This window comes from Oncorhynchus masou, chromosome 28, assembly GCF_036934945.1.
Source record: "Oncorhynchus masou masou isolate Uvic2021 chromosome 28, UVic_Omas_1.1, whole genome shotgun sequence".
Taxonomy (NCBI): domain Eukaryota; kingdom Metazoa; phylum Chordata; class Actinopteri; order Salmoniformes; family Salmonidae; genus Oncorhynchus; species Oncorhynchus masou.
Window position 1 is genome coordinate 28775535 of NC_088239.1, and position 14116 is coordinate 28789650.

The 14116-nt window shown below is 44.9% G+C and overlaps 1 protein-coding gene across 4 annotated transcripts in view; it reads left to right on the forward strand.

The window, feature by feature from the left end:
• The window catches only part of malrd1 (MAM and LDL receptor class A domain containing 1), a 208268-nt gene extending 195213 nt beyond the window's left edge, over positions 1–13055 (forward strand). For all 4 annotated transcript variants that reach the window (XM_064941836.1, XM_064941833.1, XM_064941834.1 and 1 more), the window contains 9 exons: positions 588–789; positions 1446–1727; positions 2076–2201; positions 3847–3913; positions 8900–8997; positions 9260–9356; positions 9631–9691; positions 10620–10721; positions 10807–13055. In XM_064941836.1, the coding sequence (XP_064797908.1) occupies positions 588–789; positions 1446–1727; positions 2076–2201; positions 3847–3913; positions 8900–8997; positions 9260–9356; positions 9631–9691; positions 10620–10721; positions 10807–10905 (1134 nt within the window). In that variant the 3' untranslated portion in view covers positions 10906–13055. The remainder of the gene's footprint in view (positions 1–587; positions 790–1445; positions 1728–2075; positions 2202–3846; positions 3914–8899; positions 8998–9259; positions 9357–9630; positions 9692–10619; positions 10722–10806) is intronic.
• The last annotated feature ends 1061 nt before the right edge of the window (positions 13056–14116 follow it).

Below are 14116 nucleotides of genomic sequence, written 5' to 3' on the forward strand. Positions count from 1 at the left end.
GTAAGGGCTATTTGACCAAGAAGTAGAGTGATGGAGTGTTGCATCAGATGACCTGGCCTCCACAATCATCCGACCTCAACTCATTTGAGATTGGACTGCTGAGTAAAGGAAAAGCAGCCAACAAGTGCTCAGCATATGTAGGAACTCCTTCAAGACTGTTGGAAAAGCGTTCCAGGTGAAGCTGGTTGAGAGAAGGCCAGGAGTGTGCAAAGCTGTCATCAAGGCAAAGGGTGGCTACTTCGAAAAATCTAAAACCTAAAATATATTTTGATTTGTTTAACACTTTTTTGTGTACTACATTATTTCATATGTGTTATTTATTTATTTTTATAGTTTTGATGTTGTTCACTATTATTCTACAATGTGAAAATAGTACAAATAAAGAAAAAGAAAAACCTTTCAATGAGTAGGTGTTTCCAAACCTTTGACTGGTACTGTAAATATTTACAAAAAATAAATAACTTAACTGTAGTCATGGATCCCTGTCCTCCACACTCTGTGGTTGTTACAGTAAGTGTGTGTGTCCCTTGTTAAGCCACAGCTAAGTGACATTTATAGTGCTGCAATCTCACTGGCGTGTCACTCAGGTCTACACTGTCGGCTCAAGCGGAACTCGCCTGTTAATGTGGGCCGCCAGTGGTAACCATGGCGACCGGTGGTCCTACGCAAGTGTGATCCTGTCCAACACAACCCCCTTCAGAGTGACCTTCCAGGCAGAAGTGGGGGGTGACGTGTGGACGGACATCGCCCTGGATGACATCTCCTTTACCACTCAGTGTGTGGTGGGAGGTAAGAGTTCTCTTCTCTTTGTCATGTTCTCTCGCTCTCCCTTGCCCATTTCACTCCTCGATTATATTTTCTCTCTCCCTCTCTTCCATTCTCTCCTCCTCCCTCTGCTCCTTTCCTTTACCCGACTTGACACCCTACATTCCTGCCATTTCCTCTGACGTGCACTTCTCTCTCTCTTCTTCCCTGCCTCCCTCCCTCCCTCCCAATAAACGGGTTCCATTGTGCCAGAGGGAGAGTAGAGTAGTGTAGTGAACTAATGAAGCCTGTTGTTCTGCGGGCCTGTATAAATTCACTGTGGAGTCTGGGTTTGACGCTGGGGGAGAGGAGAGAGCAATGGGGGAGAAAAGCAATTACATTTGTATTGTGTTGTCTTCATACACCCCTCCCTCCCCTTCCCTCCTCTAGCTACTGTAGCTTACTCCGCTTCCTCTTCTCAGCTGTATACAGTCAACTCTCACATGGGATGCGGCTGAAATGGCACCCCTTTTTGGGCACTACTTTTGACCAAAGCCCTACATGCCCTAGGGGTAATAAGGTACCATTTGAGACGCAGACTAATGAGGATCATAGAGAACATTTAGCATTGTTGTGTTTGTTCATGTGTAATAGCTGGACCATTAAAGACGACATCAACTCCCATGTGTGTTTTCCCACAGGTCCTGTGACTCCAGAGCCTCTGACCTGCAGCGCGGGTCAGTTCCAGTGTGTCCACTCCTTCCAGTGTGTCCCTCTGTCCTGGAGGTGTGATGGGGAGGAGGACTGTGCTGACCAGTCAGATGAGGAGCAGTGTCCCAGCCTTGTCCCAGGCACCCTGCCCCCCCAAGACCACTGTCCACACCCTGACCAGTACCAGTGTTTAAACAACACCTGTCTCCCCTCCCTACTACGATGCGATGGAGTCTCTGACTGCCCCTACGGAGAGGATGAATACAGCTGCCGTAAGGGTCCTTGTGTGTGTGTGTGTGTGTGGGTGTGTTTAGGTGTGTGGGTGTGCGTAGGTGGGGATTATGTATGTGTGTGTGTGTGTGCGCTCACATGTGTGTAATTACATAAGAAAAATACAGTGTCAGAACATGACATTTACAGTTAGAATCCATAAGTGTTTTCACAGCCTCGCCTTCATACTCAGTCGTACATGATCATGGATGATGAAATCTTTTCATTTAAACCCGTGTGAGGGCTCCTCTTCTCTTAGCACTATTGTGTTAAATAATACATTGAAAGTGATTGAAAGCAGAGCTGACTTTCTCTATCTCTCGCTCCTCTATCTCCCTCTTCCTCCCCAGCTCTCCAGCAGTGTGCGCTCGGGTCTCTGGTGTGTGAGAGTTCGTCCAGTTGTGTCCCGTTCCAGAAGCGTTGTGACCAGATCGTTGACTGTCTACCCTTTAACTCTGACGAGTCCAGCTGCCATGGTAACTGCTTCTACTATACTTTGTCCTCTCTCACACTCTCCCGCTCTCACACCTCTCTCTCTCTCTCTCTCTCTCTCTCTCTCTCTCTCTCTCTCACACACCCTCTCTCTCTTTCTCTCACACCCTCTCTCTCTTTGTCTCTCTCTCACACCCTCTATGTCTCCCTCTCTCTCTTTGTTTTCTCTCACACCCTCTATGTCTCCCTCACTCTCACACCCTCTATGTCCTCTCTCTCTTTGTCTCTCTCTCTTTGTCTCTCTCACACCCTCTACCCTCTGTCACACCCTCTATGTCTCCCTCTCTCTCTTTGTCTCTCTCTCACACCCTCTATGTCTCCCTCTCTCTCTTTGTCTCTCTCTCACACCCTCTATGTCTCCCTCTCTCTCTTTGTCTCTCTCTCACACCCATACTCTATGTTCGTCTTTCCTCCAACTGGACGTCTCAGCTTAGACCGTTTCCTCCAATATTTTTGAATTGCAGTACTTGAACGGTCTTTCATATTGTCTCCCTTTTTCTTATGTAACATGGTCTGTCAGACGGGGTTGGGGGGGGGGGGGGGGGGGGGAATCTTCCAACTAGGATTTCTGTAAACCCTGGGAATTTTGAGAAAGTTACCGGAATCTCCTGGCTCCCACTGTAAAGGTCCATCTTTGCATTTCCAATGTATTATTATTTTCCCATCTTTACTCTGTTCCATTTGTGGCTGTCAAATGTGCCAACTTTGGCAGTAATGACATTCTCAACTACAGCAATTCTGCCTTCAAAGCACACCTCATAGGTCATTCTGTGCAGTGCCAAAACCACTCTTCAAAACCTCAGCTTTTCTGTTGCCTTTGAGAAATTAAACCAAACAGAACCGCCCATTTGGTTGGTATCCGTCTGACATGCAGCCCTGGAGTTACACGATTGGGGATTGGACAAATCGCTCCATACAGTGATTGGAGGATTAAATGGATTCAGGTCTGAGATATCATTTCCAAAACCTTGAACAATCCAGATAAGCAATGCTGTTGAGACGAAAGTGAGGAGAGAGACACAGAGAGAAGAGAGAGAAGAGAGCATCGCTTCAGGGAAAAAAACATGCATTTCACAAGTGAACTCGAAAAGTGTTCCAATAACACGTTTCCATATGTGAAATCATGTGTTGTTCCTGTAAGGGAAGAGAGAGAGACAAATGTAGCGACAAAAGCAGTGGTGAAGGAAGAGAGGTCCAGGAGAAACCTGTAACATGTTGACACTCTCACTAAAGACGTTTTTCAGAAAATACATTTTCAGAGGTTTTTCCACTTTGCTCTCCGGAGGCAATTCCCTGTCTCTCTGACCAGGCATGTCGTGATGTCAGAGAAACATTGTGGATGCGTGGATCATATTTCCCATTTCCTAGGTGTGGACATGATTAACAGGTGGTGTCAAGAGAAGGAGAGAAGGGGGGCTGAGAGGAGATTGGGAGAATTGTTTACCCCAAAAGAGCTGGGATGCATCCCAAATGGCACCCAAATGTAAGGCACTATGTTGACCAGGGCCCCATCAAAAGAAGTGCTCTACAAAGGGAATGGGGTGTGATTTGGGACGTTGCACTGGTCTCAGTTGGCTCTGTACGATGAGAGAGGGGTGTTGTTGAAACACATGTTTGGCCTCGTTGCAGAATGCCCTCCGAGATACTGTCTGCATCACGGAGAGTGCCATGTGGGGAGGCATGGGCCAATGTGCATGTGAGTATGAGTACTGCAAACATGCATTCACATGGACACATACACACACATGCACACACTCACAACACACAAACCCCCCTGCCATACATATGATATACAGTGGATGCTATCTATTTTTATTTTCTCTTCCGACCCCTTCTCGCTACAGATCTCTCTCTATCGCTCTCTCTATCGCTCTCTCTCTATCGCTCTCTCTCTATCGCTCTCTCTCTATCACTCTCTCTCTATCCTTCTCTCTCTATCGCTCTCTCTAGCTCTCTCTCTCTCTAGCTCTCTCTCTCTCTCTCTAGCTCTCTCTCTAGCTCTCTCTCCAGCTCTCTCTCCAGCTCTCTCTCTCTCTGCCTTAAAACATGGAAATCCCATCAGTCTTGTTTCCAACCCTGGAAAAGACATGCTCGGCAGACCATGGGGGAATCTCAGTTTATCCCAGACGGATTTTAGAAGGGGGCTCACCTCCCATTTATCCACCACGGACTAGCACAACGTTCCCAGAACGTTCCCAGAGGGATTTTGCAATGGACACTCGCTGGTCAATATTTGAACGTTCCCCCACCACAAATTGTCTAGAGGGAAGACCGCGTAAGACCTTCACATTAGATTAATCCGTTGGATTTAGGGAGGCTAGCGTGACCCCGTGTGGAGTTCAACTCCAACTCTTTGTGGTCGCCCACCACACACACATTTTTTTTATCTTACACAAACCACATACTGGGCTAAGGAGCTAAGGAACTAGAACTTGAGATATTGAAGGGAAAGAGTTGACGACATGCAAGACAAGTGGTAGTTAACCGCTGTGAAATCTTCAATAAAATATTTTGCATTCGATAGAATGCCTCGTCTAAACATGAGGCAATATACTTACTATAGCTACCTGCTGATGTCAGCATAAAAGGGAACGTTCACAGACAGCAATCCATGGACAAGATAAGACAGTAATCCATGGACAAGATAAGACAGCAATCCATGGACAAGATAAGAGAGCAATCCATGGTTTTGCTTACCTGACTTTGTTTACCTGACTACTGTAATTTGGGTGAACTCTCTCTTTAATGTTGACTACTACCTGGCATTTCACATTCTTCCTGGTACCTGCACTCCAAAGCCACATGACTGACTGGAATATATTATGTGTCTTTTCCCACAATGCTATGTGAATGTCACATTGAGATGCAAATGGTTCCACATTTTTTAAATCGGCCAAACTCTGGGGAGGTGAAACTTCACTGGTGTTTGGCAGTAAAAATACTGTCTATTTCCCTCACCTCCCTTTCCCCTCTATCTCTCCCTCCCTCACCTTTCTCTCTCTTTGCTCTCCTCTTTCCTGTTTCTCATCCTCCCTCCCGTGTTCAATCTCTTGCTGCCCCTTTCCCATTTCTCTCTTTCTCTCACTCTCTCTTTCATGATTATATAACAGACTGACCCCAGCATGTAGTGGTGCCTGGGGCCTATGTATGTCAGAGAGTCAGAGGTTCGGACTTAGCAGGTCATGTTGGTCCTCTGGGCAGGATCCTCCGAGAAGCTGGACCAGAGCCCAGCCTACAGTCCTGGCCAGTCTGCCACACAATATGCAAAGAGACCCTTCGGAATGAGAATATAACACAACTTAATGCAAGCAGTATGTTTTGTCCAGGAATGTTTGTTTTACATTTGAAAATCCCATGTCTACCCCACATGTCTACCCCAAAAACTAGCCATGGTATTAAGCAGATGTGGACTTGGAAGAGAAGTCCTGAATGAATGTGTTGTTTTCTCAAAGGAGAGGCACCCTAATCACTCAACTGAGGTGTCTGAATGAAGCTCCTTGTTCAGTCTACTGGTACTGTCCATGTAGGAGTCTCCACATAAGAAGGACATTGTTTTCCGTTGAGGAGGCACACCTCCTTACTTTCTTCCAAGCCTGTGTTTGTTCGTTCAGTATGGACATTCAGTGTGACAAGCACAGTGAACTGTCTTGCTTGAAAACTCTAACCGGCAGGGTAGCCTTGTGGTTAGAGTGTTGGATTAGAAACCGAAAGGTTGCAAGTTCAAATCCCTGAGCTGACAAGGTGCAAATCTGTCGTTCTGCCCCTGACTTGCCTAGTTAAAAAAATGTAAAAACAACAACGATGCAGTAATCAATAACAGCGTAATACAAAAAAATATATAGAAAAAAAGATATAGAAAGAAGAAGAACACTGGATACAGGATCAGTTCCAGTATACAGTTCCCTGATGTGCAGGGATACTGGAGTGATAGAGGTAAATATGTATAGGGGGTAAGGTGACTAGACATCAGGATATGACTCTATGTTTTGTTCATTCCATGTGTAACTCTGTGTTGTTTTATGTGTCGAATTGCTACGCTTTATCTTGGCCAGGTCGCAGTTGCAAATGAGAACTTGTTCTCAACTAGCCTACCTGGTTAAATAAAGGTGGCATAAAAAAATATATGATAAACAGTAGCAGTAGCGTATATGATGATTGTATGTGAGTGGGTATGTGTAGAGTCAGTATTAATGTATGTACATATTATGTGTGTGTGAGCGTGTGTGTGAGCGTGTGTGTGTGTGTGTGTGTGTGGAGTATCAGTGTGCGTAGTGTGTATGACCCTGTGAGTGTGCAGAGATAATAAAATACTAAAGGTCAACTCAGATAGTCCTTGTAGCCCTTTTATTAGCTATTCAGCAGTTTTATGGCATGGGGATAGAAGCCGTTCAGGAGCCTGTTGGTTTCAGACTTGATGCACTGGTACCGCCTGCCATGGGGAAACAGAGAGAACAGTCTATGGCTTGGGTGGTTGGAGTTTTTAACGATTTTCTGGGCCTTCCTTTCACACTGCCTGATATAGAGGTCCTGGATGTCAGGGAGCTCTCCTGGGCTGTCCACACCACCCTCTGTAGTGCCAGGCGATCGAGGGCGGTCCTATTGCCATACCAAGCAGTGATGCAGTCAGTCAAGGTGCTTTCAATGGTACAGCTGTAGAACGTTTTGAGGATTTGAGGGCCCATGCCTTACCCTTTCAACCTCCTAAGGGGGAGGAGGTGCTGTCGCGCCTTATTCACGACTGTGCGCGTGTGTGGACTATTTTAAGCTCTTAGGGATTTGGACACCGAGGAACTTGACCTCCTGCCTGTAGGCCCCCTGTAGGCTGTCTCATGGATGCCGGTGATCAGGCCTACCACCGTCGTGTCATCACCAAACTTGATGGCGGTGTTGGAGTCTTGGGTGAACAGAGAGTACAGGAGGGGTCTAAGCACACACCCCCGTGGGGCCCCAGTGTTGAGTGTCGGCGTGGTGGAGGTGATGTTGCCTACCCTCGCTACCTGGGGGCGGCCTGTCAGGAAGTCCAGAATCCAGTTGCAGAGGGAGGTGTTCAGTCCCAGGGTCCTAAGCTTGGTGACGAGCTTGGAGGGGACAATGGTGTTGAACGCTGAGCTGTAGTCAATGAACAGCATTCTGACATAGGTATTCCTCATATCTAGGTGGGTGAGGGCAGTGTGGAGTGCAGTTGAGATTGCTTCATCGATGGATCTGTTGGGACGGTATGAAAATTGGAGTGGGTCTAGGCTGGCTGGGAGGATGGAGTTGATGTGTGCTATAACCAGCCTCTCAAAGCACTTCACTATTACAGATAGCATCAAGCCTTAGAGTTCTTGGAAACAGGGTTGATAGTGGTAATCTTAAAAGATGTGGAGATTACAGACTGGGACCAGGAGAGGTTGAAAAATGACTGTGAATATACCAGCTGTTCTGCACATGCTCTGAAAATGCACCCTGGAATACCATGGGGCCCTGCGGGTATTGACCTGATTAAAGACTACTCACATTAGCCTCGAGGAGCGAGATCACCCAATCTTCTGGGTTGGTGGCGGCCCTAACACCCGGCACAATGTTGTTGTCAAAGCATGCATAAAATGCATTGAGCCCGTCTGGTAGAGAGGCATCGTTGTAATCCGTGATGGACTGTAGCCCCTGCCACATGCGGCGCGCGTCGGAGCCTGTGTAATAGGATTCCACTTTATTCCTATATTGTCCTTTTGCTCGTTTGATGACTTTGTGGAGGTCATAGTGGGACTTGTTGTACTTGTTCCTGTCCTCAGCCGTAGCCTCAGGGTCGTCTGCGATAGCTCTGTGTGTGGTTAGCCCGATCCTATTTGGACAACGTTGCCAATGCATTTCCTACTGAAGCCGGTATCGGAGGTGGTTCGCTTGTCGATGTTATCAGCAGAGTCCCGAAACATATTCCAATCAGCGCTAGCAAAGCAGTCCTGTAGCATAATCCCTGATTCTGGAGACCATTTCTCAAACAATGCAAGTCACGGGTAATTCCTGTTTGAGCTTCTGCTTGTAAACAGGAAGCAAGAGTATGGAGTCGTGATCTGATTTGCCGAACGGCGGCCGAGGGAGGGCCTTGTATGCTTGCTTGTGGGTAGAAAAACAGTGCTCTAGACTGTATCACCCCTAGTGGCAAGGGAGAAGTGTTGATGGGAATGTCTTAATGATGCTGAATTAAAATCGCAGGCAACCAGAAAAGCAGCCTCTGGATGGTTATGGCCTTGTACAGTTTCTTAAGTGCCAGATTTGTTATTTGTCTTGTCCTAAAGGGGAATGTATACAACAGCTGAAAACTCCCTTGTGTGGTAAAAGCGTCAGCATTTGACCATCAGCTATTCCAAGACAGGTGAACAATGGGTCGACACTTCTATTTGACTTCTACCGCACTCGAGTCAACACACCAGTTGTTGTTGATGAAGAGGCAGCTCACTCCCCCCCTCAATTTTCCAAGACTCCAATGTCTGGTCGGCATGGTGAATGGAGAATCCATTGAGTTGGATAGCCATGGGGGGTATCTTGACAGAGAGCCACGTTTCAGAAAAGCAGAGAATATTTCAGTTTCGATAGTCCCATTGGTAGCAAATCCATCCATCTTGTTATCAAGTGACTGGCCAGTAGAATGGAGGAAAGAGGTGGCTGGTTCTCCCTTCACCTTAATCTTAACCCTTTCCAGGTGCCAGAATGGTTGGACAGGAAACCGTTGCCACGTGAGACCAAAGCCCTCTCCCTCTTTCTCAATCTCAACGGCCCTGCCAGAGGATCCCGGACTAGGTAATATGGACATACCCTATTATTATATGAACTTAGGGTTGCAAACTTCTGGTAACTTTTTCCATCAATCGCAGTTGGAAGTTTTCCGGTATCCGGAGGGAAAAAAGAGGATATACAGGAATCCTCCAACCAGGATTTCAGGATAACCTGGGAACTTTGGGAAATTTACCAGAATGTTGCAACCCCCTTTATGTACCGTAAGACTGTGTGAGTTTCTGGGGTGTTTATTGATTGTCAATCCATGTATTTGTCTCACCCATAGAGACTGTGTATGCTGGCATAGCCATTGGACTGACCCTGCTGATTCTTGGTATTGCTGTCTGTGTCCTGTTTGTATTCCTAAAGAGACACTCTTTGAAGTAAGTCACTGGTTAGGATGTTATTAATGTTGATAAAGGGGATGGTTATGACGTTGCATTCATGAATGACGTCGGAAAATACTGTGATTTCAATCAAACACCTGTGTGATCTGTCTTGATTTTTACCTTTGTCAGCTCGGTATACGATCCAGCAACCTTTCGGTTACTGGCCTACCGCTCTAACCACCAGGCTACCTGCCACCCCATTATTGCTGTTATTATTATTATTACTGTTACTGAAAAATATGAATCCAATTTTTGTCTGCTTCAACAGCAAACGTGACCTGAAGGACTTTGAGGTGATGGACAAACCAGCCTTTGATTGGAGGGCAGAGGTTAGCACACCCCCTTTCTCTGTTCAATGACAATCAAGCTCCCATATAAAATGTATCGTTCTTTAACCATATGATCTAGAATTCATTAGATAGTCATTTAGTTTGTGTGTGGGTGGATGACATCTTTCTCAGACGTGATTGTAATTGTGGTCAGTGGAATGTCTGCAAAGCCCTACACCTCCGCTTCTTCAATGATACGCATGCGTGTGCGTGCGTGTGCGTGCGTGTGTGCGTGTGTGTGCAATCATTCTTTCCTCTACCACCACTGAGAAGGTACCCTGCAGGGGAGTAGATGCCATCACAGCAATTTTGCACAGGAGATGGCTGTCATTTTCTGAAGTGTGTTTATATTTGTGTGTGTGCGTGTGTGTTACTGAGCATTGAGCGGTAGTAAAAGCGGGAGTGATTGTGAGAGTCATCACTGTCAGAGTGTCGATGACGGGGGTCACAACATTGCACGCGTGTGTGCTGGCGTGCGTGCATTTGTCTCTCTGTGTCCGTGCACGCGTGTGTGTATATGTGCGTGTGTGTGCTCAGTGTGTGCGCAGGAGGGTAACACAGAGGGTACCTCAATCACACAGGCTTCATACAGCGAGCAACACTCACTTTATCCACAGAGAAGTGGACAAGAGAGGAGTCTATGGTTGTCGCTCAAATGGCACCCTATTCCCGATATAGTGGACTACTTTTGATCAGAGCCCTATGGGCCTGGTCAATAGTAATGCACTATAGAGGGAATACTGGCATTTGAGACAGCCTATTTGACCAAGGAAAAAGAGGATTGAGTTACTCACAGTGAAATGTTATCATGAGCTCACTCTGTATAAAGAGCAACCTTTAGAAACGAAAAACAAGTCCGAGGTGTGGGTTGAGTGATTAGAGACAAAGGTAATTCCTCTATTGTCTCTCACTATTTCTCTCCCTTCAGCTCCCCGGTCTGGGAACTTGCCCTAGACTTAACCTCAAGACGAGGGAGGGTCCTGGGCTTCCCATCAGTGTCTACCCCTGGAGGAGGGACGCGGAGTGGGAGGTAGGCTTCCATCTCTTGTTGACCTGTCTGCCAACTGTCTCACTGTCTCTCTGTCAAATTGTAATGCCGTGTGTGTGTTCTGCAGGGTCCAGTCCGGAGAGATGCCAAACTATCCTTCCCAAACCCTCTGTACCAGTACCCCTCCACTGCCAATGGGGCTGACTGCAGCAGCTCTGAAGCATAAAAACAACAAATACTCTACATACACTACTGTGCCATAGCCAATACTCATGTCAACTTTACTGTATACGTTTGTGACTGACCATCTCGATTCAGTCTTACGTAGCAACATTTGAAATAGTTTTTTACATTGGATAAAAGTAGAGACTCAGAGCTAGAAGATGGTATATCATATACTGCAGTTGAGGAACAACGGGAAAGTAATTCTGCTTTGAAAGTTGATAAACTTGTCACCCCACGTTTGAGAAAACGTCCCTTGAATGTTTTGGTGCACCTCCTGGAGAGCTCTTCTTTGTCTACACCCATTCAGGATCGTTCACAACCCATCTCTTAAAAGGATGCACACGTAAGGCCATGTGCTAAACAGAGTGAGTAGTTTAGTAAAAAAAAAAAGGTTTCAAGACTAAAAGTGGTAAAAGTCGTAGCCTCCAATAAGGAAACCTCCCGATAAAAATACACTTGATCTAGTCCTTGGCCTATATCCTAATCTGACTTTGGTGCAGGTCATGTTATTCTTCACATTACCATCTCTGGTAAACACACATTATTTCAAATAAAAACTATTTTTGTCATATGCACAGGATACACAATGTGTAAACAGTAGAGTGAAACAGTTACTTGCGTAGTATCAGTATCAAAAACAGAAAGTGTCCAGATAAAAATATTGTATAATTATTAGATGACGCTTACCCGACACACTTGACTAAATTGATAGGTCATGTGAAGGAAATGCTATAACCACCCCTCAGCCACATCTAGCTAAGTGGATGGGTCGCTATTGTCTAGACGTACAGCTAAACAGAACGCTTTAACTAGCAATGAAAATTACTTTCTGACCAAATTAGAAACTTATAATATCTGAAAATGTAGCTAGACTCTTAGCCCATCACTTTTTCCAACTGATCTGTCAATAGCACCTGCTAAATTCAGGGCATCAATGTTGTTGAGAAAAGTAGCAAAACTTGTGTACTTCTCGATGGCTAATGTTATATCTTTCAAAAACGGCACGGTAGAAAGGACTATCAACACATACTGAGCAGCTCACATTATAGACAGAGGCCTGCTACATGGCCGACCAATCTAAACTCATCTCCCGGTATGTTTAGCCGATCCATTATCTCAGCCAATCATGGCTAGCGGGAAGGTTCCTGTCTTTTTCCGTGGCTAAACCAACTAGGCTCGTAATTTAACAATTGTATTCTCACTTATGGATGGATACAAGTGTGTTATTAAGGCATATGAGAATTGACATGTTCCAGAAGGAATTTCTAGCAAAAAAAACACATTTTGATTTAAAAAAATGATGTTTATGTCGTGTTTATGTAGTGACGTGCGACATACGCCTAGTTTCCTAAAACGAGTCACATTGACTGAATCACCACCAAAGAACCAGTCACCTGATACACTTACCGTAACATTTCACTCAATAGCTAAACGTCAACCTTGTCTTCTGCTCTCAGAACACGGACATGGTAGGAGTAACTATCTAAAAAAAAACAGGACGGGCTAAAGCCAAGGTTGAAGTTTAGCTCAGCTATTGAGAGAAATGTTAAGGTAAGTGTATCTGGTGACTGGTTCCAATGTCCATGTTCTGAGAGCAGAAGACAAGACATATAATAGCATGCTTTCATTTTAAATGGAATTCAATATGCTACTCCGATTTTAGATTGCATCCTGGTTGTTTTGTATCCCATGGCACGGAAAATGAAGTTCACTTTGGGGTTATGGGTCCTCTTAGCAGTAATTGTCAGTCTATTATTGGCTCACAAAGACATACAGTTTTTCACGGTGTTATATTAATGGAAATCTATATACTATTTTCTTCTTTAGACCACATTATGGGAAACCATGAGTGTGCATGTAAGAGTCAATATTAATTTAACCTGGAATATAACTCACACATTAGTTTTACCGTTCCAACCAGTGTGAACTGGATTTAATTTGACTCTCTTCCAGTGCATGTGGTGTGTATTACCAACCTGGGCATGTCCTGCAGCATAACGTCTCTTAAAGCACCGATCAAATGTAATTATAGTATGAACCTTTCATTCTGGACTTTATATTCACACCAATTTGACTGCATTTCAAATGTAAATGAAATCACATGAGTCTGAGATTATCGCGTTTTGGTAATAAAAAGATACAGATGATCAAAACCAATGTTGTTGTTACCTCTCTCTCTCTCTCTCTCTCTGTCTCATTGTGCCCTTATGATTGTGGTTTCTGTACTCCAACCAACGGTTGTTCTGCTCAGTTTCATTTGGTTTAATAGCTGCTGTCATTGGCCTTGCTATATGAGTCCAGGAGGGTCCAGATGCGTACAATAAATGACAATATCATGTCTAACATCTAGCAAATACCAAAAAACTATTCTGACTGGAATAGGTTGGCAAGCAAACATTTGCCCATTTATTCATTTCAACATGATTCAAGCTCTGTGAAATTGGTTGTTGATCATTGCTAGACAACCATTTTCAGGTCTTGCCAAAGATGTTCAAGCGGATTTATTAAGTCAAAACTCAGCCACTCAGGAACATTCACTGTCGTCTTGGTCAACAACTCTCCTATATATTTGGCCTTGTGTTTCAGTTCATTGTCTTGCTGAAAGAGGAATTCGTCTCCCAGCGTCTGGTGGAAAGCAAACTGAACAAGGTTTTCCTCCGGGATTTTGCCTGTGCTTAGCTCCATTCCGTTTCAACTCCCCAGTCCTTAACGATTACAAGGTTTGCCATACCATGATGCAGCCACCACTATGCTTGACAATATGGATAGTGGTACTCAGTAATGTGTTGTATTGGATTTGCCCCAATCATAACACTTTGTATTCAGGACAAGAAGTGAATTGCTTTCTCATGTTTTTTTGCAGTATTACTTTAGTGTCTTGTTTCAAACAGGATGCATGTTTTGGAACATTTTTTATTCTGTGCAGGCTTCCTTATTTTCACTGTGTCAGTTAGGTTAGTATTGTGGCGTAACTACAATGTTGTTGATCCATCCTTAGCTTTCTCCTATCACAGCAATTAAACACTGTAACTGTTATGAAGTCAACATTGGCCTCATGTTGAAATCCTTGGGCGGTTTCCTTCCTTTCCAGCAACTGAGTTAGGAAGGACGCCTGTATCTTTGTAGTGACTGGGTATAGTGATACACCATCCAAAGTGTAATTAATAACTTCACCATGCCCAAAGGGATATTCAATGTCTGCTTATTGTTTT